Below are 23,729 nucleotides of genomic sequence, written 5' to 3'. Positions count from 1 at the left end.
ATCAAAGCTAACTTAGGGTATTGCATAATTGAAGAATTTGGAGATACAGAAATTGAGTTACAAGACAAACATTATATCATAAATTGAAATTTGGAAAACCCAACAGAAACACATACTTGTGGGAGTCTTCTCAACCAAAACCAATTGTATGGACATGGAGACTAAAATAACATTAAGGAAGCCTACCCATTGTTTGAATTATGTATTTTGGTCATTTCTATTTAATTTTGTACCCATCGATATGTATCTGCGAAACGATACGAGAAGAAGCGAAACGTCTATAAAAATCACTCAACCGATACGCGATATTTTAAACCTTGCTTGTGTAGTTGTACCTTGTAGAACCTAAATCAATTAGCCAATAAAGGTTTAGTAGAAAACTGACTTTTGAGTGGAGAGGTCGAGATTTGAACCCTTGCCTGCAGCATATGTAATATGTCCGTCCCGAATTTTCTTATATATAATAACAGTTTTATACAAAATAAAAAAAAAATAAATAAAAAAAAAATCATCACAATCGATTACTTTCACCAAAAAAAAAAAAAAAAAATCGATTGCCACCTGTGTTCCCCATTTTCGTTCCCTTTCTCGTCGCCTATCCCTTCTGCGATCCTCCCACTCGGAAGTCTGAACCCAAACCGAAATTCTAGGTTTCCATGGTCGTAACTACTACTATGTCTTTATAGCTTTTGATATTGTCAATAATGGCAAACAACAATAAAGAACCTAACACTGCTCCTTTACCTGATCGGTGGTACAACCTCACCCTAGGTTCATCTCTCAAAGATCTCTCTTCCACCAAGTTCTGCACGTTCAGATGTAAGTAACAAAGCAAGCACACAATGTTTATTAATATTTGAGTTCTGTACTGTAAGTTTTGGTTAGTCGATAATCTGAATGCTTATTCCTCGCGCTTCTAAACTATTATAGATGAATTTAAACCCGCGTCGATCGATAAGAATCAACCTGGTTCGCTTCACAAAACCAAGGAAAATAGGGTAACCGTGGAATTCCACAACAACCAACCCGGTAAACCGAAATTAAGCTTTGAGGGTAGCAGCGAGGATTACAAGGACAATGATGGGGTCCTGTTCTTCGACGGTGAGAGGTTCCGGTTGGATAGATTACACAGAGCGGTGAAGCGGCTGAGGCATGTTCGGTTGCCTGGGGAATCTGCTGCGTCTATGGCTACTGCTAGTTCGGTTCTACCTTCTGTGGAGTCTCGCTCTCCTCCACTTGGAAAAGCTACAAAATCGCAGCCTCTAGCTAAAACTCTGTAGGCCCTCCTGTGCCGGTGAGTGCTGCATCCGAAGATTCTCTTTTTTGTTGTTTCCGACATTGGCTGTGAAAATTGATGTCTAGAAACAAGATCCTATATTGTTTGCAGACGGCTTTTGTGATTAGAGTATTTTGAGATAAAATTTGCTATGTTTCTGAAGATGAAATTGAGTTCGAGAAATACAAAGCTTGGCAATTAAGATCACTGAGTAATGGTATTGCACAATATTCATTTAGCATTAAGTGAAATAGATACATATCTGAAAATAGCATGCCTATGATAAGTAAGATTATGAGATTGTAAAGTTACTGCAACAATTTAGCAAATTGTGTGAGCTTTTCCTGATGATGGTCCACCTTGTTTTTTCTTTGGGGAATGCATTGTTGGTTTATAACACCTTGATGTTTTCTTGATGGGAGATCATCCTTTTTATTTCATAAATTTCCTTCTCGCCTGCCATCTCTTAAGTAATTAAACCATAGGGATCATGATGAGTATTGCATTATTTGTAGAATAGCAATGATATATGTATGCTAATATAGACTTATCAAGAATGAAAATTTAAGTCATCAAGAATTATAAATGTTGAAATACAGGAAGAAGAAGAAATCTATATTCAAAATTCAATTGCCATCAAGAATCAAACACTAAAATACAGAAAAATGAAGAATTTAATTATAGTTAATTTCATGATATAAAAATGAAAAAAAAAATCCTCTTCTAAAGTATGACATCCGCCCTAGCTCCCCCCCCCCCCACTTCATTTGGGAAGGGCAGGGAGAGGGGAGTTGCATGACGACACTGTGTGTCAATTTTGAGTTATATAACCTTATTCTTCATGATCTTTATGATCAACATAATCCATACAATTTTTTGAAAAAGGGGGGGGGGAATGATTTGTACTTCATTTTCATGGGATGAGTTCCATGACTCTGGATCTCTTAGTGTGACCCTTGAGTCCAAAAATTGTAAGACTGCTATGAAACTGGGGTTAAAAATAAAGGCCATAGAACAAGAGCGAGCTCAAGACAGAATGGGTTTGGATTTAGTGTTCAAAGTCTGTAATTGAAACAAGGTAACTAAATGTATTGGAAGAGTACAGAATTGGGATTGAATGTGACTGATGAAAAGGGCTTTGACGCAGTTAGAACTCCACTCAAGTTTGGATGGACCTAAGTATTGCTAATTCTCAAGGGAAAAATTCAAAGACTTCTAGAAGTGATGATGGTCTCTCCAGGTTTTATTGAGAACTGGACATGCTGTCAATTTAGGTTGGTGGTCGGTGGTTTTCAGAATGAGATATTATATGGTCTTCTGCAGGGAATATGGTGAAACAATTAGGGACAAGGCTACAGAACAAACACAAACCAACAGAGGGATCGTGGTTAACAGAGAACAATTGGGATATTTGGTCCGTAACGGTGGGAATTCACCACATGAAATAAGAGCTGAAGTATAGCTCTAGTCACAGGGAATTAACATAAAATCTGGCAGATCATGACCCTAGGTTTTTTGCATAATTTGCATTTGAAATTTGCCTCCTGAGCAACTCTTCACAGTTTTTATTCATTAACTTGAAAAACAACCACCTTACGTAGCATAACATACCACCACTTACTTATGGAGCAACTGCCCATAAGCATTCATCTATTGCACAACTCATAATAAGAACAAACAACTCAGCATTGTCCCAACTAAATGGGGTTGCTAGATGCTTTAGCCGATAAGACGAGCACTAAGCTATGCATGTATATCCTCATTGCTGCTCCTTGGGTCATCTTAAGCCTGCCCTTGGCTCATTTGGTTCCATCAATCTGAATTGAATCACTTCTCCATATAAGGTCATCGAAAGATGGTCATTAAACATGGCCATGTCACCTCAAACAACTCAGAAACTTTATTAAATTTTTTGAACCAAGGAATGAAAACTTTCTAGATCTTCTGTAGTTTCTATAGGGAACTAGGAATGTAAACACCTAGCACCGAGATCCTACTGGACTTTGGACTACAGATAACAGAGAACACTCTCTCACAGGGACGGAAGGTGGCAGCCAAGTTGCTTTTCAAAATTGGATTTTTTAATTCTTATTTCTATTCCTCCACAATTGGGTACATATAGGGCTTTAATCATCATTTTACTGACTCAAAATTTAAATAGAGGCTGATACCTAATTTATTTCCTTGTTGGAATTGAACTCCTAAAACTAATCTAACTGATAGGTGTCCCAAACTACCTTCCAAATGTTTTTGAAAAGGAGTGAATTACTGCTGGCTTACCATGTAGCGCAGCAAAACTAACTTTACGTAATTTAAAAGTCCTAATTACATATGAAAGGACATGATCGCCCTTAACTTGAAACACACTAATCATTTTTGTACTTGGGATCTTATTTGCTAATTATGGGCAACCCAAACCTAATGGGATCAAAGGCCCATAACTAGTAAAAGCTAATACTAGGTTTATTCTAAGGAATATAAGGCCAAATAGGTGCTGGATCTGCACATGTGACCCTCACACTTGAGTTATTGCAAATCTGCAATTGTATTTTTAGATGCCTTTGTTGCTTGGCTAGCTTTTTCTGTAAAAAAAATTCCTATTGAGATGACATCTGACCATCTTTGTGCTTGCATTGTACTCATTTTGAGATGCCCTTTATTTTAACTGAGTGACAATTAAAATTTCCACATTTGTTCTGTTTGTTAATTCCATGACCTTTATGTCTATTTTAGAATATCTCACCTGAAATTTTTTCTGTTGATTAAATACTTATATTTTGCTTTGGATTATTACAGGTCGAGGTGGAAAGAATAGACATTGGTGAACCAGGGAGTCCAGGTTTGTTTTGTAAAATTGGTTTCAGTTTATAATTTTCTGATCTATTTGTTCATTATGTTGTGAGGCCAGAGCTTGTTTGAGGTCATGTGGATAATATCTTAATACTTTTCTTGGGTGAATGTTGGCACCAATAAAGTATGAATATATCTTTTTTTTTCTTTATCTGTGTGGTTGGGGTGGGGGGTTTGTATTTTCCTCTAAGTTGCTTGATAGCCTCAGAATCGATTATTAGCTTATACATCTGGGCTGTAGGTTTTTGATAAAATATTCTCTCTTGTTCGTCATAGTAGTTTAGTTAATCTGTATGTGTTAGTCTATTCAAAATCTGCTTGAATGTAACCCAAGCTGTGTTGCTGCCTTAAGCAGTACTCTGTCAGCCATATCTTAGAATAGTGAGTACAATGTGTCAGATCTTTAGTACAACAACCAGTTCAAAAAGACAATTTGTAAATAAATTGTGGAGAACTGACACCATTTGAAGTCAATCATGTGGTTATTATCTCTTTGTTATATTGCAGGTTTCAAACCTACGGGTAGGGCAGCGGCTAATTCATCTGCTCCAATGAATTCTGTAACCATGCCAGCAGACCATAAGAATGAAGAAGAGGAGGACCATTTGGAAATAGTCTTTGATGATGATGATGATGATGATGATGATGATGCTGATGCTGGTGGAACACCTAACAAAGGGAATGCTGCAGAAGAGCATCAACGAGAAGTTAACACTGGTCTTGACATCAACATGCCAAACCAGAATGAGACAGATGATGAAATTGCTGATGTGGATTTAAGTGATGATGATGCGGACAATGGTCCCAATGCTGCAGAAGCTCTTAGGGCCCAGGTGAATGCTGAAGGGAGAGATGGGCAGACTTCAAGTTCAAGTGGTAGTAGTGCAAGTGGAAGCAGTGCAAGTGGGAGTGGGAGCGGAAGCAGCAGCAGTGACAGTGAAGGCAGTGACGACGACTCCGTGAACTCAATATGAGGCATAGTAAGGTGGGTGAATTTCATGAAAATTACAGGAAGTAGCCAATGGTATAACAAAGATATGAACCTGGCTCCCATATTCTGATGATCATGCTAATGTGGTCCTTCAGGTGACCCGCCTGAAATACAGGGTCTTGGCATGACTTTAAACATTTTAATCCAGAAGGCTCATGTGAGGTAAAGTATTTCCATGATCTGCACTTATGATGAGCTAAAAATTTTATCTCAGATTCTTGTTCTCGGGGTTAGCCACCTTCCCCCATCACCTTAAAACGTTTTTTCTTTTTATTGTATCTATGGTTCAGTTTACCATGTTATGGACACTTCACAGAACATGGGGAAACAAATATATCTCGGGATAATTACTGCTACTCCCTGTACTATAGCTTAATTATTATTTTGTCCCCTATACTTTTGAAATTACTAATCTAACCTTAGAATTTATGTGTAATTACTGTTGTTCCCTACCGTTAAACTCCATTAATTAAGTGATGACATGGCAAATTTTTATTTATTTAAAAATTCCAAAATAACTCTTAAGGTTTTAATCTACATATTTACACTTTAAATTAAATCACATTATTACCTTAGGGTTGTGGTTAAATAAAACAAAAATTTGAAACCTTGAATTTATGTAGTCCGATTTATCCCTTTTGTAAAATTTTTAGATTCATGAAATTTAAAGATTCTCTTTTCAATTTGGTGTTATTCTCTAGTTTTTCTTATTTACTTTTTAATTTGATGTTATCAATTTTAAGAAATTATTATTTCCATTAAGTTTTCGTTTATTTACTATCTAATTTGACGTTACTAACTTTAGGAAGTTCTTTTCTTAGTGAAAATAAGAAAAAAAATATGGAAAAATATCACTTACATCCTCTCTTAGTTGACCTAATGACACTTAGACTCTCTCTTAGTGGGATAATATCATTTTTTTTTAGGTTTTTTATATTTACTTTTCAATTTGGTGTTATTCTTTTGTTTTTCTTATTTACTTTTTAATTTGACCTTATCAATTTTAAGAAATTTCTACTTCTGGGTGAAGTCTCCATTTATTTTCTATTGCATTATCCACAAGGTTCATTTTCTGGATATGGATAAATCTTGCTTAAGTGGACTCTTAGTTAACCAAATGATGGACCAACCCCGTTGGTAGGATAATATCATTTACCTCTTCTTTCACCTGGCAAAGTTATCAAATGCCTCCCTTATTTTAGCTTTTTCCGTTAAGTTTTATTTTTATCTTTAAATATTTTTATAAAATTTCAAATTACCCCAATTGAAAATATGTTTTAATTTAAATTAAAAATTATCCTCGAGTAATATTATTATTAAAACCTTAAAATACCCAAAATTACCTTAATGGTTAAAACATTAAATCATCCTTAATTAATTTTATTCTAGGACCCACAAATACTGTCTTTTAATGTTGATGTATTTTTTTCGTTAGGAGAGAAAAAAGAAAAAGGAAAAGAAACCTAAGAAATGCAATTACTTTTTTTGATTTTTGATTTTTTTTTAACAAGTTCTAATGAAAAATAAACATATGGATAAAGAACATAGGAGCATTTTGAAATTTTAATAATAAATTCAATCAAGGATAATTTAGGATTTTAATAAAAACTATTAAAATAATTTAAGGTATTTTAGGTTTTAACAATAATATTAACTTTAAGGTAATTTAAAATTTTAACTACTATAGTAATTCAAGGTAATTTAGAATTTAAATTAAAATGTATTTGCAATTGAGGGGTAATTTGGGATTGTAGAAAAATATTTAACAGTAAAAATAGAACTTAATAGAAAAAATTAATAAAAGAGAAGTGTTTGATAACTTTGTTAGGTAAGAGGGGAGGTAAGTGATATTATCCAACTAAGAGGGGGTCCAAGTGTCATTTGGTCAACTAAGAGGGGAGGTAAGTGATATTTATCCTAAAAAATAATTTCGGTAGTCTTTTTCACAAATAATTGATCACCTATTGATCTTAATATATATTTTTTAATTAATTGAGAATTGTATTATGTTTTAACTTTTTAATTTTAGAAGGATAAAATAGACATTAAACATGTAATTGTAATGGTCTCTTAACATTGTTAGAACTGAGGGGGCAACAGTAATTTTATAAAGAACAGGGTGTTTTTAATAATTAAGCTATGATATAAAGGACAACAGTAATTATACCATATATTTATGTAAACTAACTGTGGCTGATGTCGAAAGATTTGTCAACTATAACTTCTTAGAATCACTTGGGCCAATCTAATCTTACCAACAATGATAAGCCAAAAGTTCTGTTGGATGGTAACCCTTGAGAAGCTCGAAACTGGAAAGCCTTGTCCCTTAGTTTTATGCGTTTCCTCAATGTTCAAAATGTTATTGCAACAAGCTACCTTTCCAAAAATATGAGGCCCTGTTTGGTGCATTAACAAAGCCAGTTCTTGATCAACCCTTGGATCTTGGTTGCTTCCAAGTTGGTCACTCTTCTTTTTGCGTTGTTGATTTCATTAGCCATGCTTCAGCTAAATGGGATCGTGAGAAAGTACTTAATTGGTGGCCTCCTAATATAGTTCACAAGATCCTCAGCATACCCATCCCTTTTCATACATTTGAAGATAGGTATGTTTGGAAACACACTTTTATAGGGATTTTCATAGTTAGCTCGGCTGATAAACTTGTTGTCACTCCCTTGCACACCTCTCCAACGACTAATGGCTCTCACTAGTTAAAGTTTTGGCATTTTCCTCTCCTAGCATGTACTTTGCAGTTCCTCTAGAAAGCCCTACATGATAAATTGTTTACTACAAATCTTTTGCTAAGCGAGATTGTCACATTCCAAACATTTGTCTATTCTGTGCAACATCTTCTTCGTCTTTGCAACACTTCTTCACTAGTTGCCCTATTATTACTCTTATTTGGGATCAACTACGCCTCCCAAGATGGACTCACAATCCCTACACAAACAACTAAGACAATTGGTGGTCAACATTTATTCAGGCACATAACATGATGATTAGCACTAGCAAACCCTCATATCTTTGGAACTTCTATACTTCTCAAATTGGTAGTTTAACCCATTCTCTCTACAGGAAGCCAACCAACACACGTGTAGAGCCTTGCTCCACTTTACTCCACCACATCCAGTCCAAAGACCTTCACAATCGAAATGTGTGATTCGCTGGGAACCTCCCCAACCGAGATGGGTAAAAATGAATGTGGATGATGGTTCTTCTTATGCTGATCTTCGCCTCTCAAGCATAGGAGGTATTGCTCGTAATTAGGATAATCAAGTCCTTTTCTCTTTTGGACAAGGTAGCGGTGAACAGAACTCTATGGTAATCGAGGCACTCGCAGTTCACAAGGCTCTCTAGTGGGCATTGCAGCTCCAACTCTCACACATAATTCTGGAAATGGATAATCAAGCCCTAGCGACCTTCCTTACATCATCAACTTCTTCTTGGCAGGTTACTATGCTTGTGAAGATTATCTTACACCTTGCAGCTGCTTGCACAAGACTAGTTTTTCTATGTTAATTCCCCTTCCCACTTCTTTTCTTTTCTTTCTTTTTAAAAAAAAAAAAAAACTCTTTCAGTATGATAAATGAGAAATACAACTGTATTTAGCTGCAAAGTCTGGGATGTGATGTCATTGCAAGGAAATTGCTGATAGGTTCGTGAATCTTTCATGGTTAGCATTCCATATCAAGGAAGATGATATGTTGATGTTTCCTATTGAATTTTTATGGAACATATGGATTTATCGTATATCAAATATTTATTCTAAATTTAGTCACTTATCTTTTCTTAATATGTTTGATCTAGACCATTTTTTTTTTTTTTTGTCAACAAACAACTAATGTTAGACTTTCTAGAGTAATACTTCTATAAAAGAGTTTAGTACACAAGAGGGCGGGGATAACCACCAAACACGCAAAAGAGCAAACAATTTAGATCCGCTAGCTATAAAATCGCTAAGAGGTCTTCACTTCTATGAATGTACTTAAAAACTAGAAATTCAGTGGTTGGAGATAGACCAACAACTGCCTCTGATATGCTGTACCAAAACCAATTTAGGGCTTGTTTGGTTACATGAGTCTGGAGATTTCAAATATCTAGAGATTTCAAATCTGTGGAGTCATAATTTATAAAATTAAATGTTTGGTTGTGGAATGAAACCTGTGGATTCATCCTAAAAAACTATTTGATCGACGTGATTTTTATGAATGTGTAAATTTATAGCTTTTTTGAAATCTCTGGATTTCACCCCTTACCCATAAATCTACAGATTCAAGTTTTTAGTGTAAAAAGGTGAATCTCTAGATTTCATGAATCTAGAGATTTTTACAACCAAACAGGTATAATTCTCAGATTCATGAATCTAGAGATTTGAAATCTCTGGATTCATGTAACCAAACAAGTCCTTAGTGAATTGGTTTGTCCATTCAGAGCTTGAACATCTTTATATATTGTCTAAAAAAATCACTTCATTTGTAATTCCTAAGCTGATAAGTTGACAGAATCCCTGATAGCCTCGAGTTCCACCTGAGCTGCTGATAGAGCATTGCAAGGAGTTGATTTTGCTGCCAAGAAGCTACCTTCCGGATCCCAAATTAGTTAACCTGTGGTCCTATAAGCGATAGAATCCCATGAGTCATCTGCAAAGATCTGAGCATAACTCCTGTGATGCATCAAATCTTTCGAAAGCCCTCCTACCCCTCCTTGATGAGCTCTTGAAGGGCTCCTAAGTGATTGAAGATTCATAGCTGAAGGAGGTATATTTGCACAAAAATGTTCCATGTAACTTAAGAGATTGTTAAGCAATGTTTGCATAAATGGGTTGGAAAAAGGGCTGGAAAAAAAATAAATATGAAGAATCCATTTATAGTGGGGTGAGAGAATAAAAAGAAAGAAAATTTGAAAATGTAAGTCCTCTTTTGTTGTATCCCTCACTTTTTTCACATAATCTTACTAAATAGTGAAACTTTAAAAAGTGATGGCGTGGGAAAGATAACATGCCACACAGGAAATTTATTTGTCCCTAATTTTTACCCCAAACAAACTATTATTTGAAATTTCATGGAAAAGTTCATTTTTTCCTATGCCACATCATATTTAGCAAAACAAATGATGTTCTAGTAAATCTCTAAGGTTATGTTTGGTTCTACAATTCGTTGGAGTCAATATTGGAATCATGTTCTAGGGAATCATGAATTAGGGGAGTTAGGCTCTGTAGGATTATATTCGTGTTAAAAAAATTGTTTGGTTCTTTTGATTCTAACAAGTGAATCTATTTAGAAAACTATTTAGTTACTTTGATCATGATAAGTGAATTTGTCTGAAAAACTATTTGGTTTCCTTAATTCTAAATAAATTCAACTTTATAAATTTGTAATGTTTCAGTGGATTATGTTCCCTCCAGATCATACACATTCCGACAACACTAAACCTTGAGGATCAAATAAAAAAAATTTACACAAAATCGCACAAAAATTCTATAGAACTATATCATTATTCATGTTTAACCGTAATCAAGAGTTTGCATTCAGATCTTTAGATGTTTATGTTTGCTTCCAATTTATTGAAGGTAATTCAATTTATGTGAGATTTTACCCTCCTCAGTTTATCAACATTATCAAGTTTATTTATAGTCCATTAAGTGCAAAGTATTGAAATACTTAGTTAAGATTATATCCCCTCCCCTCATCTCCCGCCCCCCAAAAAAAAAAAAAAAAAAAAACTTAATGAAATCATGATTCCTCTAGGTAAGAAAGAAGAAGTCAACAAAGTTGCAGTTTTGTGGAAGGCAAGAAAGAAGAAGTCAACTCACGTATTTGCAGATGACGCTCTAATGTTCGTAGAGTCATGGAAGAAGTCAAACATGAAGAATGAGTCATGGAAGAAGACAAGCAGGAAGAACACGCATCGCAGATATGCAAATGATGTTTTAGGACTCAAGAGATCTCACAATTTCTAGGGTTCTCACGAGTGATTTCGTGGAATCACGTGAATTTATACCTGACTTCAATTTGGTGATTCTATTGAGGTGGTTTCCACGGAACCAACTATATTATACTAACAATAGGCAGTTTTCACATAATCACCTAGTTTACACTAAAATATAGAATCATCTGATTCCATGAAATCACGTGGGATTCCGAATTGCTTTTGAATCAAACTATTTATTTAAAGTGAAATCCTGATTCCATGGAAGCTGATTCCAAGGAATTGCATAACCAAACACAGCCTAAAATTTCTCACAAATTTTAAATTCTTCTCATATTTTTTCACAGCGAATAATTACGCTAGGAGGGAAGAGGATCTATTGTGAATCCTTTTAAAAACTCTATTTTCAGACTTAAAAGCAAAGTCACTTATATTATTATTGAGTGAATTGAAGAAAGAGCCTGATAGAGATTGAAGAAGTATGTATAAAAATATAATGGTTAAATAAAATATTAAAAAAAAAAAAAAAAAAAAGGAAGGAGAGAGTAGATCTGAAAATATCTCTTCCTTATAATGGCTAAATTAAAGAAAAGGAGGAAAGAGAGAGTATATCTGTATGTGTGAAGATATCTCTTCATAGCATAGAGGAAAGAGAAAAAAATAAGAAATGAGAAATTGTACTAGAAGATCAATTTTATATTTTTAATTGTGATCGTGTGACCTGAATCTGGCAGGTGGAGTTTCATTATCTGTTCAATCTTTCTTGGTAAGTAATGTTCAAGTATTCAACTACCTTCAACGCATCTCCACGGTTCTTCTGCATTGAAGAAAACTTCAAAATGAAATGCTTTGATCATGCATGACGCATTTTGGATTTGAATTCGACTGGCTGTCATTATTTTATTATTATTATTATTATTATTTTTTAACTAGGGCACGTTTTTAAATATAGAGAAGTTGAGGATGGGATGTTACATACCCCGCCGACAAGGGTTGAATCATTTTATCTGAAAAGTCAGGTTATTAACCATTCTACTAATCCTCAATTCAACGGTTGAACTTTATTGTATCCGGTTGTTAACAATTCTATTAACCCTCAATTCAACGGCTTGAACTTCAGTGTTGCGTCAGGTGTTAACAATTCTACTCACCCTCAATTCAACTGCTTGAATTTCAGTAGTGTGCATTAAATGCGCAGCGGATGGTCGAGATTTCCATCTCGACAGATCTCAATCGTCTATTTCGATTTATGCACAGTATTGTGTTGCCGACGGTCAAGATTTCGATATTGAGCGATCTTGATTGTCTATTTCAATTTTTTACATTCGAAATGGACGGTAGAGATCAAAATCTTGGTCGAGATTAGGTCACAACCACATGCTGCATATTAAATGGAGAGCATTCTAAGTTCGAGGCCAATTCAACGGCTGTCACATTTTTTTTCCTTTGTCAAAGTGCCACGTGTCATCCTAACAATCTTTCATGGAACGACCTGAAAAAGAAAAAAAACAATACGTCACGGAGTCCTCGCTTTCCCACATAGTCAGATCTTCAGAGGCTCAGTTTCTGACTCTGTATCCTTTGGTCTTGCTTGTCGAAGAACGAGACAATCCAGCGATTTCCTCTCGAATCCGAATTACAAAACCCTAACCGTTCCTATTTTATCATTTCCACGCATTATTGAATCAATCATTCTGTGCTGGAGAATCCTGGCATTTGAATTTGAATTGGAACTTCCTTATTTATTTTCTTTCCTTTTCCTGGATACTCTTAAAACTGTAAATGCAATTCTACGCCATGAGTGATCCACTTCCATGGCTACACATCTAGAGCAGATAAGGAAACGAAAATGTATCGATCTGATCTGGAAAATTTTATCGAGTTTTAGTGTCACTAGCAGCAATTTACTCTTAACAGTGGCCCTAGTTCGATGACCCTGCAGCAAACTGGACCACCATGGCAGCTGAGACGAAATGGTTCTTCATCTTCTTCTCTGCCGCGTTTGTTTCGCTGCTTATTTTCCTCTCTGCTATGTCCGGTTTCAGCGCATCTTTTGCGTTCAACTACCACAGGTCGTTCCCTTCTACTTTGCGGTATGGAGTCAAATACCCGCCTTCATTTGCTTATTACATCTCTGGAGGGAAACTACATAAGGACCAGATCTTACGGTTGTTGCTCGCGGTTTATCACCCCCGTAATCACTACCTTCTTCATCTTGGCGGAGGAGCTTCGAATAAAGATCGACAGAGGCTGGCGGAGGCTGTCCACGCTGTTCCAGCTATCCGGGCTTTTGGGAACGTTGATGTTGTAGGAAATCCGGATCCTGTTACTGAGTTGGGATCGTCTAACATTGCTGCCACGCTTCGTGCCGCTGCAATTCTATTGAGGGTCGCTAGTGGTTGGGATTGGTTCATCACTTTGACTGCGTCGGATTATCCGCTTCTTACTCAGGATGGTATGCTTTTTGTATTTAATTTACAGTTTCATAGTGTGCTTACTGAACTGAGTCAGTTGAGATCTTTACTTTCACCCTCTCTTACTTCTGTCCCTTTGAGTCAATAATTGGTGTTTGATTTCCACTCCATTTTTTCATTCTGGAAATTGTAGTATTTGTTTCAAATGAAGATAATTGATTTTTTGGGTCATTTTCATGTCCACGTCCCCACTGTTAAATGCAATATTAACTCTTTTAGAAGACAAGTATAGCCATTTTATCTATTCTCTCTCTTTCTCTATCCATTGAACGTCGCAAGTTTTTGCTTTTTTCTTAACAAGTTTATTTCTTTCCTCGACCATGTTTTTCTCTCTTACTTCTTCAATTCGGTTGGGAAGTTTTATCTGCTCAAGTTTAGTTTTTTTTTTTTTATTTACTTCTGCGATGCGGTCATTATTGACTGGGGATATGCCATCGAGGAGAAACTGATGGCTTAATCTTTTATCTTTTTATTATGTGATAACGATGTCTTCTTTTATGTTGGCAATATATCTATGGTACAACTACTTCTGCTTCTTGGGTTTGGCTTAATAGTTTCATATAATAGAATTATTTGTGCAGTAACATCGGAACCTTTCTTTTACTTCAATTACAACTAAGATGCATTATGTTCTTCGTTTTATATCCAAGTGAATAATGGCAAAGGATGGATTTCATTTGTAACAAGGGTAAGCACAGTAAACCGGCAACCAGCAATTAAAAGGGCAGAAGAGGAGAGGAGAGGAGGAACAAGTCGATGGACGGGGAAAATGCACCTCTGCAAAGAAGGGTAGAGTCGGGGTGTGAGTAAATGGTCTCCCCTAATTCATTTATAGAACCAACAATTACAGCTTAGAGTTTTAGATGTAAAAGGGAACTAGAATTACTAGACAGACAGTGGGAAATAAATCAGTCTAGAAGTTATAACAACAACTATACCACAAGAGGGCCTATGGCCATTAATACAATAATGTGTACTTGGCACATATATACCAGATACCTGCATGGTAGATATGGATCAGGAATTCATACAAGTAATTGATGGGCTTCAACACCCACATTAAGCTGGAGCATATGGATCATCCATGCCTAGCTTGAAACAGTTCTTGTGGAAGGCAGGCCCAGACAGAGGCTTGTCACCAAAAAAAAAGCTGATCAACACAAAGAAAGGAGTGAAATGAGCTTTTATGTGATGGGACTCCACACAAAATGATAGCAAGGTTTGAAAATTTGGTTTTGGAGCCCAACTCGGTCAGCCAAAAAACTGAATCGGGGCTCTTTTGTGGGAACTCAAAGCCAGCTTTTGGTTGGAAAGATATAGTTAATGAAAAATATTGAGATAATTTCAAGATCTAGCCGAGATATCAAGGTATTTCTGAGATCTCTGAGTGATTTGACGTGTCCTTTGTCTTGTCTCAGACTTCTGAAAATTGAGGTATCTCGTTGCTTGTTCCATGAACCTTGATATGCTTTGTTCTACCATGGAATGCAAATACAGTTCTGTTTTCATACAACATCTTCATAGGTTTAGCAACCTGAAACCCAACTCATGAAGAAGAGGTTTTAACCACATTAACTCAGCTGCAGCATGACTCATAGCGATATACTCAGCTTCAGCACTAGTCTTGTCACAATGGTCTGCTTCTTGCTGTGCTCCCTGATTAGATATCCACCAGCAAAAGTAAAAAACTTCATGGTAGACCTTCTTTTACCGTCAGTTCCAGTCTTTTCAGCATGAGAATACTGGTGAGGTCAATATTCTGATGAGGATTATATAGTCCTGGAGCCTCTTTTAAATTATCTAAATGTCCGAAAGTTTAGCCTTTGGTGATTGTATCAATTTGCCAATGACCCCAACAAAGGAGTTGATTGGTTGAGTGCCACATTCTGATGAGAATGATATATGAAGCCTCGTTCCTAGAGCCTCTTTGATTTTTCTTTTTGTGGATTAATAAATAATTCATTAACCAAATGAGAGAACAAGGATAGGGAAATAATATAATTCAACCAAGAAAAAAGCTCAGTACTAGCACAACAAGTGACACATAACCTCAAAACAAGAAGCACAACACTAGGCCAAAAATGACAAAAAACCAGGGCTATTAGGCCAAGCTAGCCTCTTCGAATTATCTCAATATTCGAAAGTTTAGCCTTTGGTGATTGAATCAATTTGCTAATGATCCCAATTACAAGGAATGTGTTAGGATATGAAACAGTCAAAGAAGTCATTTTCCCACCAGTATTGTTCCACAACCAGACTTTCAAAGTGGACTGGTTGGGCATCCAGTCCACATAGGCAGCAGCAGAAGTTTGGTATTTGGAATCAAAAGTAGGAGGATTATCAGTCAGTTTTTTTCGTCTTACTCTTAGCATGGATATAAACTTGAACTGCCTGAGCCCACAACATATAATTTCAGACTCCATTGAGCTTAATGTTCGTAATCTGAACGTAAGAATCATCAACTAGAAACTCATATGCAGCAATCATGCTAACAGAGTTCAGATGTGGTGTCCTAGCAACCAACATATAGTAATTATTGAAGATCTGTAAAACAATAAGTAGAAAGCGACCAAGTGAATTTAGAAGATAGATCAGTGCCAGACCAGGTTGAAACAGAAGTAGTAGCCGGCAGCTGAAGAGAACCCAGAACGGATGTGATGACTTACAATTGAGGAGTTTGGACCATTATGATTTATGAGAGATCAAATGGTCTGATTGCTCTGAAAATGCCGTTGTGTGGACCTTCAGTGGAGAGTATTAGAACAAAAAATCTGATTCTGATAAAAGAGTGGGTCAGTGTAGCTGTGAATGTCAGTAGGTCTGGAAAGTTGACCAGAAATAGAGCCTCAGCAGGTTATCAGGACTCAGCAGAATGTCAGAAATTCAGATAGAGCCTCAGCAGGTTACAGGACTCAGGAGAATGTCAGAAAATTAGACCAATAGCAGTTCCTAAGAAGGATTATCTACACCGATTATGTGTCCAAAATAGTCTTCAAAATTTCATCACTATCAAGTGGCTCAATAAAGAGATCTATCAAAACTAAAAGTTTGGAGAGAAAACCATAACTTGAATAGCAAGTTGTTTGGATCTTACATTAGTAACTAGAGGTAGTAAACTTCATTAGCAGCATCAGATTGGTAATGGTAGGTCCTAGTTTATCTGTGAATTGTCTTAAACTGAGGGCGTTCTGTAGCAGTTAGCCAAAGGCTATTAAAGACAAGAAACAGAGGAAGCAACGTGAAAGCCAATCGAACTAGGATCGAAAAGAATCGATTACTAATTGTTTTAGAGCTTCATGTCAGGTGACAAGATTAAGCACATTAGACAAGGTAAAATACAGAAGAGGAAGGAGAAGATAGAACAGCGCTAAACAGATCCAAGTGGTGGTAGTTCCACAGTAATTTAGCGTAAAGATGAGGAGTTTCATATCAGCTTCTTAAGTGCATCAAAAGATGAGTACGTCTGTTTGAGTGGGTGGGAGATTGAAGAAGTTTGATGGAGACAGCTTGATCCAATAAGGCACTGTAAAGAAAATGAATGGTGAATAAATATTTTCCGTAGGCAATAGAAGGCTTGAGTATGATTATTTCATCAAAGTGATGAATAAATTTGAAAATCCTCTGCGAAAGTGTTATCTTTGTTGCCAAGTTACATGATTAACTTGGTACATTACTTCAAGAAAGTTTTCTGCAAGTTTTGCTACTCTACATAGCAAAATCTTCATTTTTATTGTGTCTTTGTTGGTTGTTCATCTTGATCTCTTCATTACATCATTGATATCATTTTTTTATTATCGACTGGTGACTTGGGTGGCTGATGTTGGGATACTCCATGTTAATGTTGAGGAGATCTTGGCCGTGGTGCAGAATCCCTTTTATCCTGCTTAATTCATTGATTCTCCTTAGTTACAACTGACAGTATAAACTGTACTCTTAGATTCAGTGTTGACTTATCGGTTAACGTTCAGTAAGTTGGGTAGAAATAGATTATAGAAATATGATATTGGTTATTGGTGGGTTAAGTTAGGTCAATATAGCTTAGTGTGACAGCATGGAAATATCAACTCCTTTTGTCCTTGTGGGATATTGATACCGATGTGCATTTCATCTCCACGGTTTCACTTTCTAAGTTACTAAATTACTTACTTAGGCCAAGTCCAGCTGTGGTATTGTGATTACTTTGACTTAGACTGTAAATATGGAACTGTTCCTGAAGGTGCAAGACTCCAAGAAAAGCTTTAATTTATTGGATGAAGAACCAAAAAGGCAAAGAAGTCATGATGAAGTTCCACTGTAGAACTTAATGGGGAACACAAGCAGTACCATAGTGTAAATGTGTGTGTTTGCATCCGGTGCCCCAACTTGCTCCAGAAAACTCCATTTGCAGCTTCATGCCTTTGAATCCTTATTCGGAAACAAGAGAGAACCAACAGAAGGATTTAATTCTGAATTTTTAGATTTGCTGCACTGCTGCCTTGCTTTAGGAACAAAAGAATCCACTAGTACTTTTATTGCTGAGAGCAGTCTAGCAGTTATTAATGCCATCAACTACAGGGAGTTGGAAAATAAACTCTTGGAAGAATTTTAATGCTATTTTTAGTAAGGCATCAGTCTTAAGCCCTTGTCTTTTTCATTATCCTGGACATCTTAACTAAGAGCATTCAATATGAAGTCCTGTGGTGTATGCTCTTCAATGATGATATTGGTGTAGTGGATGACACAAAAGCGAGGGTTAATGCTAAGTTAGAGCTTTGTGGATCAACCTTGGAAACAAGAGTTTTTAAGATTAGTAGAGTGAAGACGGAGTTTATGACTTTTTTACTTTACTTTGACTATGATGGACATTGACATCATGCGAACTGGGAAGAGAGATACAACAAAGTGACTATTTTAGATTGGGGTCATAGAGGGTGATGTTTCATAGAGAACTAAAGTGGAATGGTTGAAGTGAGAGGTGTGTCTAGTGTGATGTGTGCTTGCCATATTCCTGAAATCTTGAATTTCAATTGGACTGTTATGTGACTGGCTATTGCAGAATGTTGGGCAGTTAAGAAGTGTCATATTGAGAAGTTAAGTGTAGTAGAATTGAGAATGTCAAGATGTGTAGAAAAACTGGGAACGCTAAAATAAGAAAGAGTGGATTATAGCTTATTTAGGATATTGTCCTGATCAATGACAAGCTCCAAAAGAGTCATTTAGTTGGTATGGTCATATTCAACTTAGGCCTAGGGACACAATGCTCTTGATTGAGGGGTTTAAAAGAGCTAGGGGCAGGCCTAAAATGACCATAAGAGAAGTGAGGGGAAGGACTTGCGTATCTCGGTGGTATGGTCACATTCAACGTAGGCCTAGGGACACGAGGCTCTTGATTGAGGGGTTTAAAAGAGCTAGGGGCAGGCCTAAAATGACCATAAGAGAAGTAAAGAAGGACTTGCATATCTCAATTGTGGACTAAATATGACCCTGGATAGAGCCTATTGGACGCCAAGAATCACTGGTCAAGATCTTGATTTTGATGCCCAACTCGCTCCCTCAAAAAGCAAGTTCTGAGTTGAGGTAATTTTCTTTTGTTGAAACCAAAGCCAGATTTGACTGGGAAGTATAAAATTGTAATAACATTCTGACAAAGCCAGATTTATGGTAGTAGCTTCATGCAAAGAAGTCAAAATCAGTTTATTGATCTGGAGGCATTTGAACTGATTCTCCTGCTTGTTGTCCCTCATACTTCTTATGATGCTATATTTTGGTTTATCAGTATCAGCAGTTGTCAATGCAATTGAATTTTATTTACCTAAACATGTTAACATAGTCTGCTGCTGGATGTCGAGATATTGGGATAGTTGTGTGAGGCAGTTATTGAATTTGGACAAAAATTGATTGACATTGGGTAACTTTCCATTTCTGGACTGACATGGCCATCAGTGTGGCGTCAAAAACAGGAACTGAATATCAACTGAAATGCGAATCTGCTGATTTTTTTTGGATGATAAGAATTTTTGGGAAATGGGCAATGAAATAACTGACCTGAGGACAAGCAAACAGAGGGGGAAAATTGGGAGCTTACATACCCAGGATACGACAATGACCCTATCCATTACAGGTTCATGGGGCAGACATGCAAGCTTATGGGAAATGTCAAAGTAGATGGCATTGCATATCTTGTCAAGAGGGTAGGAGTGAGGCCCACCTCTGAAGGTTGTGCTCCATCTAAATGTGAAAGATACAGGCAGAATATGCAAGTTTGTCGTTGGTGACACAAATGGTTTTCCCATGGTCCCACCAAAAGACACGTCAATACAAAGCAATTCTGTTGCAGCAAGAGGTCTGCAGCAAGAGGCCTTTTAAATTGTTTTAGGACTCTCCCAAATCAAGGCTGCAGAGGGACAGGATAAGAGTAGGTGACTGGTGTCTTCAACGGCCGAGGATACCCGGCTGTGGGCAATGGATTGGGAAAGCTTGTGGGAGAGGCAGTTGGAGAGGGATCTCCAAGTGGTGAAACTGTGGTGGGGAATGCAGCTTTGAAGCTGAGAATCTTATGCTAGAGGAATGTTGGGCTTTCATGTCACTTGCAAAGACCCAGGCAACATAGGAGCTGAAGGGGCCTAAAGAGGAGGGGAGCCAAATAACCACTTCTCTGCCTCGGTGACCTTTTGGCTTTTGTTATTGTGGGGGTGAGGTGGGAGGGGGAGAAGGAGGTGGTTATGTTGAGGGTGGACAGAGAACTTCAAATATCTGAGAGAGGAGAGTAGCGCAGTAGTGGGAACCAATACCCCTGGAGATGATGAATTTACTGATTTAGTAATTGGTTTGTTATGTAGTTACATATAGAAGGACAAATCTTATTGATCTAGTATTTTGATCTTGTGAAGGCTTCCAGTTCCTCTTGGTAGATACCAAAAATTTCTTACATCATGATTGTTAATAAAGCAAGAGGCCTGAAGTGAGAAGAAAACCTCATGCGAAAAGGTTTTGAGTTCCAGCCTCAGAAACTTGCTTTGGCTGGCCAACCAAAAGAAATTTGGAAGCTTATAGCCTATCCAAACCCAGCGTAGATCTATTGGAACTAAATTAGACATGGCTTCATTCTTATTGACCAGATTACATTGAACTGTTCAGCTCACATGCTTGGGCTTTGTTGGATACAGACCCATATGAGCTGTGTTCTTAGTAGCTATTATATATTTTACGACTCTGGTATCTTTTGCCATGTGCTGTTAAAAATAGCTTTAACCATATCACTGAACTGTTTAACCTTAGCTTGTCCACAAATCAAACAATTCCTTGTTTTGCTTGAAAAATTGCATGAGCATTTGGAGATATCATTAGCTGACCATGCTTCATGCAGTGGATCCTTCTAGTAGTCAGGACAAGTCACCACTGAAAGTAGTATGAAATGTATAACCCTTTTTTCCATGGAAAACAAAATTTAATTGGCTGAAGTACTATAACTAAAGGACCTCTTGTTAGGTGGCATGGCATACAAATAGTCCACCCTTACAAGTTTCAATAGATTATGTGATTGTTTCTATTTGACTTTACTGTCTGTACAAAAGCACTCTGCTCTTCATCCTTTGGTGTGGTTTTAAGTAACCCCTTACCCCTAGATGAGAGTGAGCTGATTTGTTCAAGGGCTTGCTTACTTGGGACTTCTCAGGCAAAGTGGTAAAAAGATCTCCATAGCCTGGAGTGACAAGTTATATCTTAAGAACTTATTGTCAATTGCTTCTCAAAGTATATCTCGAAGACTACTTGTTGAGTTTTCAGCCTCCACGTGCATAGTTGATATTCATATCCATAAACTAGTTTGGTGCCTTGCTCCCTTCCTCAGAAAGCAAACTTAACTTTGTTGAGTCCTTTTTCTCCTTTTGCTTGCAGACTTGTCCCATGTGTTCTCCACGGTGAGGAGGGAGCTCAATTTCATTGATCACACCAGTGACCTTGGATGGAAAGAGTAGGTTAACACTCTCATTAATTTAAAAGCTAGTGATTGGTGTTTTCTTGCTCCCTTTTTTTTTTAACCTTTAGAATTTTCCTCTACTTTTCTGGTGGTTTTCTTTTGCTGTCTATAATTCCATGACAAGTATTGACAATCTATATTCCTCAAGGTACCAGAGGGTCCATCCGATTGTAGTTGACCCAGGGATTTACTTGGCTAGGAGGACTCAAATATTTCATGCTACTCAGAAGCGGCCAACACCTGATGTTTTCAAATTTTTTACAGGTGAGATTCTGTTTTGCCATTTAACTGCTTTGTAACTTCAGGTATACCTATGGGGACAATAATCCTTTTCAACTTGGGTATACCAACTCCGTCCAACCTCACACAGGCAGGGCAAATTGACTGTCCTGCCTAGAAGGCCTGTGTGAAGTTGGAGGGAGTCGGGACTGGCAGGGAGTTGGATAAAATCTGGATTCATACACTTGTAGGGACAGCTTCTCATTCTAGGTTGGCCTTCTCATTTGAACAGGTTCTCAATGGGTTGTACTGAGCCGAGCCTTCATTGAATTCTGCGTTCTTGGTTGGGATAATCTTCCCAGAACTCTTCTTATGTATTTTAATAATGTAATTTTATCCCAAGAAGGGTATTTCCATTCTGTAGTTTGCAATTCGCCAGAGTTCCAGAACACTACTGTAAACAATGATCTAAGATACATGATCTGGGATAATCCTCCCAAAATGGAACCTCGCAATCTCAATGTTACAGACTACGATCAAATGGTGAATAGTGGGGCTGCATTTGCAAGACAGTTCCTAAAAAAGGACAGGGTGCTGGACATGGTGGATGATAGGATCCTGAAGCGCGGTCTGAACCGTGTTTCTCCAGGGGCATGGTGCACTGGTAAGAGGAGATGGTGGATGGATCCTTGCTCCAAGTGGGGTGATGTCAATGTTGTGAAGCCCGGGCCACAAGCAGAGAGATTCAGGGAGGCAATGACAGGCCTCATTGATGATTGGAGTTCACAGTCGAGATCATGCAAGTGAACCACAGCAAGACTTGTAATCATGTAAGACTGGCCATGTGACTACCACAGTCGGTTGAGGTACATACATTATCCGAGTTCACTTATACCAAGTTCTGGGTGTGTAGTTCTTTGATCCTGTTCGTGGATGGGTAACACTCTTTGCCTACAGAACTGGTCGAGTTTTGGGGTTGGAATTCTTTTTGTATATGGGTAAGCATAAACCTACAATTTAGTTGTTTACCTGAAACAAGAAATATATTCCTTATTTTTCCCTCCCTTTTTTGGCCCACTGAGAGTGACTCAAGTATGACAATGATCAAAATGAGATGAAGAAAGCCTGTTGACGCGCGTAGCTTATAAGCATTCAAGACTGGGATGGTTTCCCTTTACTAATTCTACCTCTTATCACTGGTGTACAAATTCACAGCATGAGTATTTGAACTTGAACTTGTCTAGCACATATACTCGTATACTGCACTCGGATTAATGGATTAGTTGCTGGGAAGTGATTAAGTTGAAGCCACATGTTCTTTGAGTAATCAAAGGTCAGCAATCCGTGGAGGGTAGTCAATGTCCTGCATGAATGCTAAAGAATGTTCATCAAGGTTATTCTTTGCCACCTGTAAAATCCAGCCGAAGAAGGGAAACTCTCATTTTATCAGGGGATGTACAGTCTGGTTGTGAACCAATTATGAACATTGACTCGATGAAGGTGAACCTATGCTGCACAGCAGAGTTAAAGACATGGTTTCTTGAGGATCTGGAGCGAAATGAAGACCAATTTGGTGTTCCATTTAAAAGAGCCTGCAATTATTTTCATGAAAATGTGGATTTCGCCTCCTGGTCCAGTAAAGGGCGAATCAGAAGCGGTTCTAATTAAGGGATGAAGGATATCGCTCTAATTTAGTTGTAGAAGCTTGAAAGTTGAAATATATAGGTAGCTTGCTTTGCTGGTTGAGGATCACTGGGTCAGAAACCATTCATAGCCACAATTATCAAGTTTGGTCAGGGGTGGAACTCTGAGATGGATTTTTGGGTGCACGTCAGTGACTCTCGATTGACTAGAACCAATCTCGAAGATATTTAGGTGGCGTTTGGTTCTACAATTCTGTTGAATCGGGTTTAGAATCATGTTTCTAGGGAATCATGAGTCTGTGGAAATAGGTTCTGTAGAGTCATATTCCTAAAAAAAATCGTGTTTGGTTATCCTGATTCTGAAAGTGAATCTGATTATGAATAAATGTACCCT

General features: G+C 37.3%; 1 protein-coding gene and 1 pseudogene across 2 annotated transcripts; both read left to right on the top strand.

Annotated features, from left to right (window-relative positions):
- The first annotated feature begins 555 nt into the window (after positions 1–555).
- Positions 556–5,536, top strand: LOC149024603 (uncharacterized; annotated as a pseudogene). Its single transcript, XR_016171660.1, has 4 exons — positions 556–819; positions 931–1,294; positions 4,073–4,115; positions 4,634–5,536. The product of XR_016171660.1 is annotated as an uncharacterized LOC149024603 (transcript).
- A 7,014-nt stretch (positions 5,537–12,550) lies between these two features.
- LOC149024602 (beta-glucuronosyltransferase GlcAT14A-like) lies at positions 12,551–23,364 on the top strand. The gene is made up of 4 exons (XM_089144826.1): positions 12,551–13,497; positions 21,392–21,467; positions 21,622–21,737; positions 21,985–23,364. Exons 1-4 carry the CDS (start codon positions 12,999–13,001, stop codon positions 22,497–22,499), a joined length of 1,206 nt encoding a protein of 401 aa, XP_089000952.1. The 5' UTR covers positions 12,551–12,998; the 3' UTR covers positions 22,500–23,364.
- The last annotated feature ends 365 nt before the right edge of the window (positions 23,365–23,729 follow it).

This window comes from Hakea prostrata, chromosome 2, assembly GCF_041222555.1.
Source record: "Hakea prostrata isolate BN-2017 chromosome 2, UWA_Hpros_2, whole genome shotgun sequence".
Lineage (NCBI taxonomy): Eukaryota > Viridiplantae > Streptophyta > Magnoliopsida > Proteales > Proteaceae > Hakea > Hakea prostrata.
This window is presented reverse-complemented; position numbering and strand designations above follow the sequence as displayed.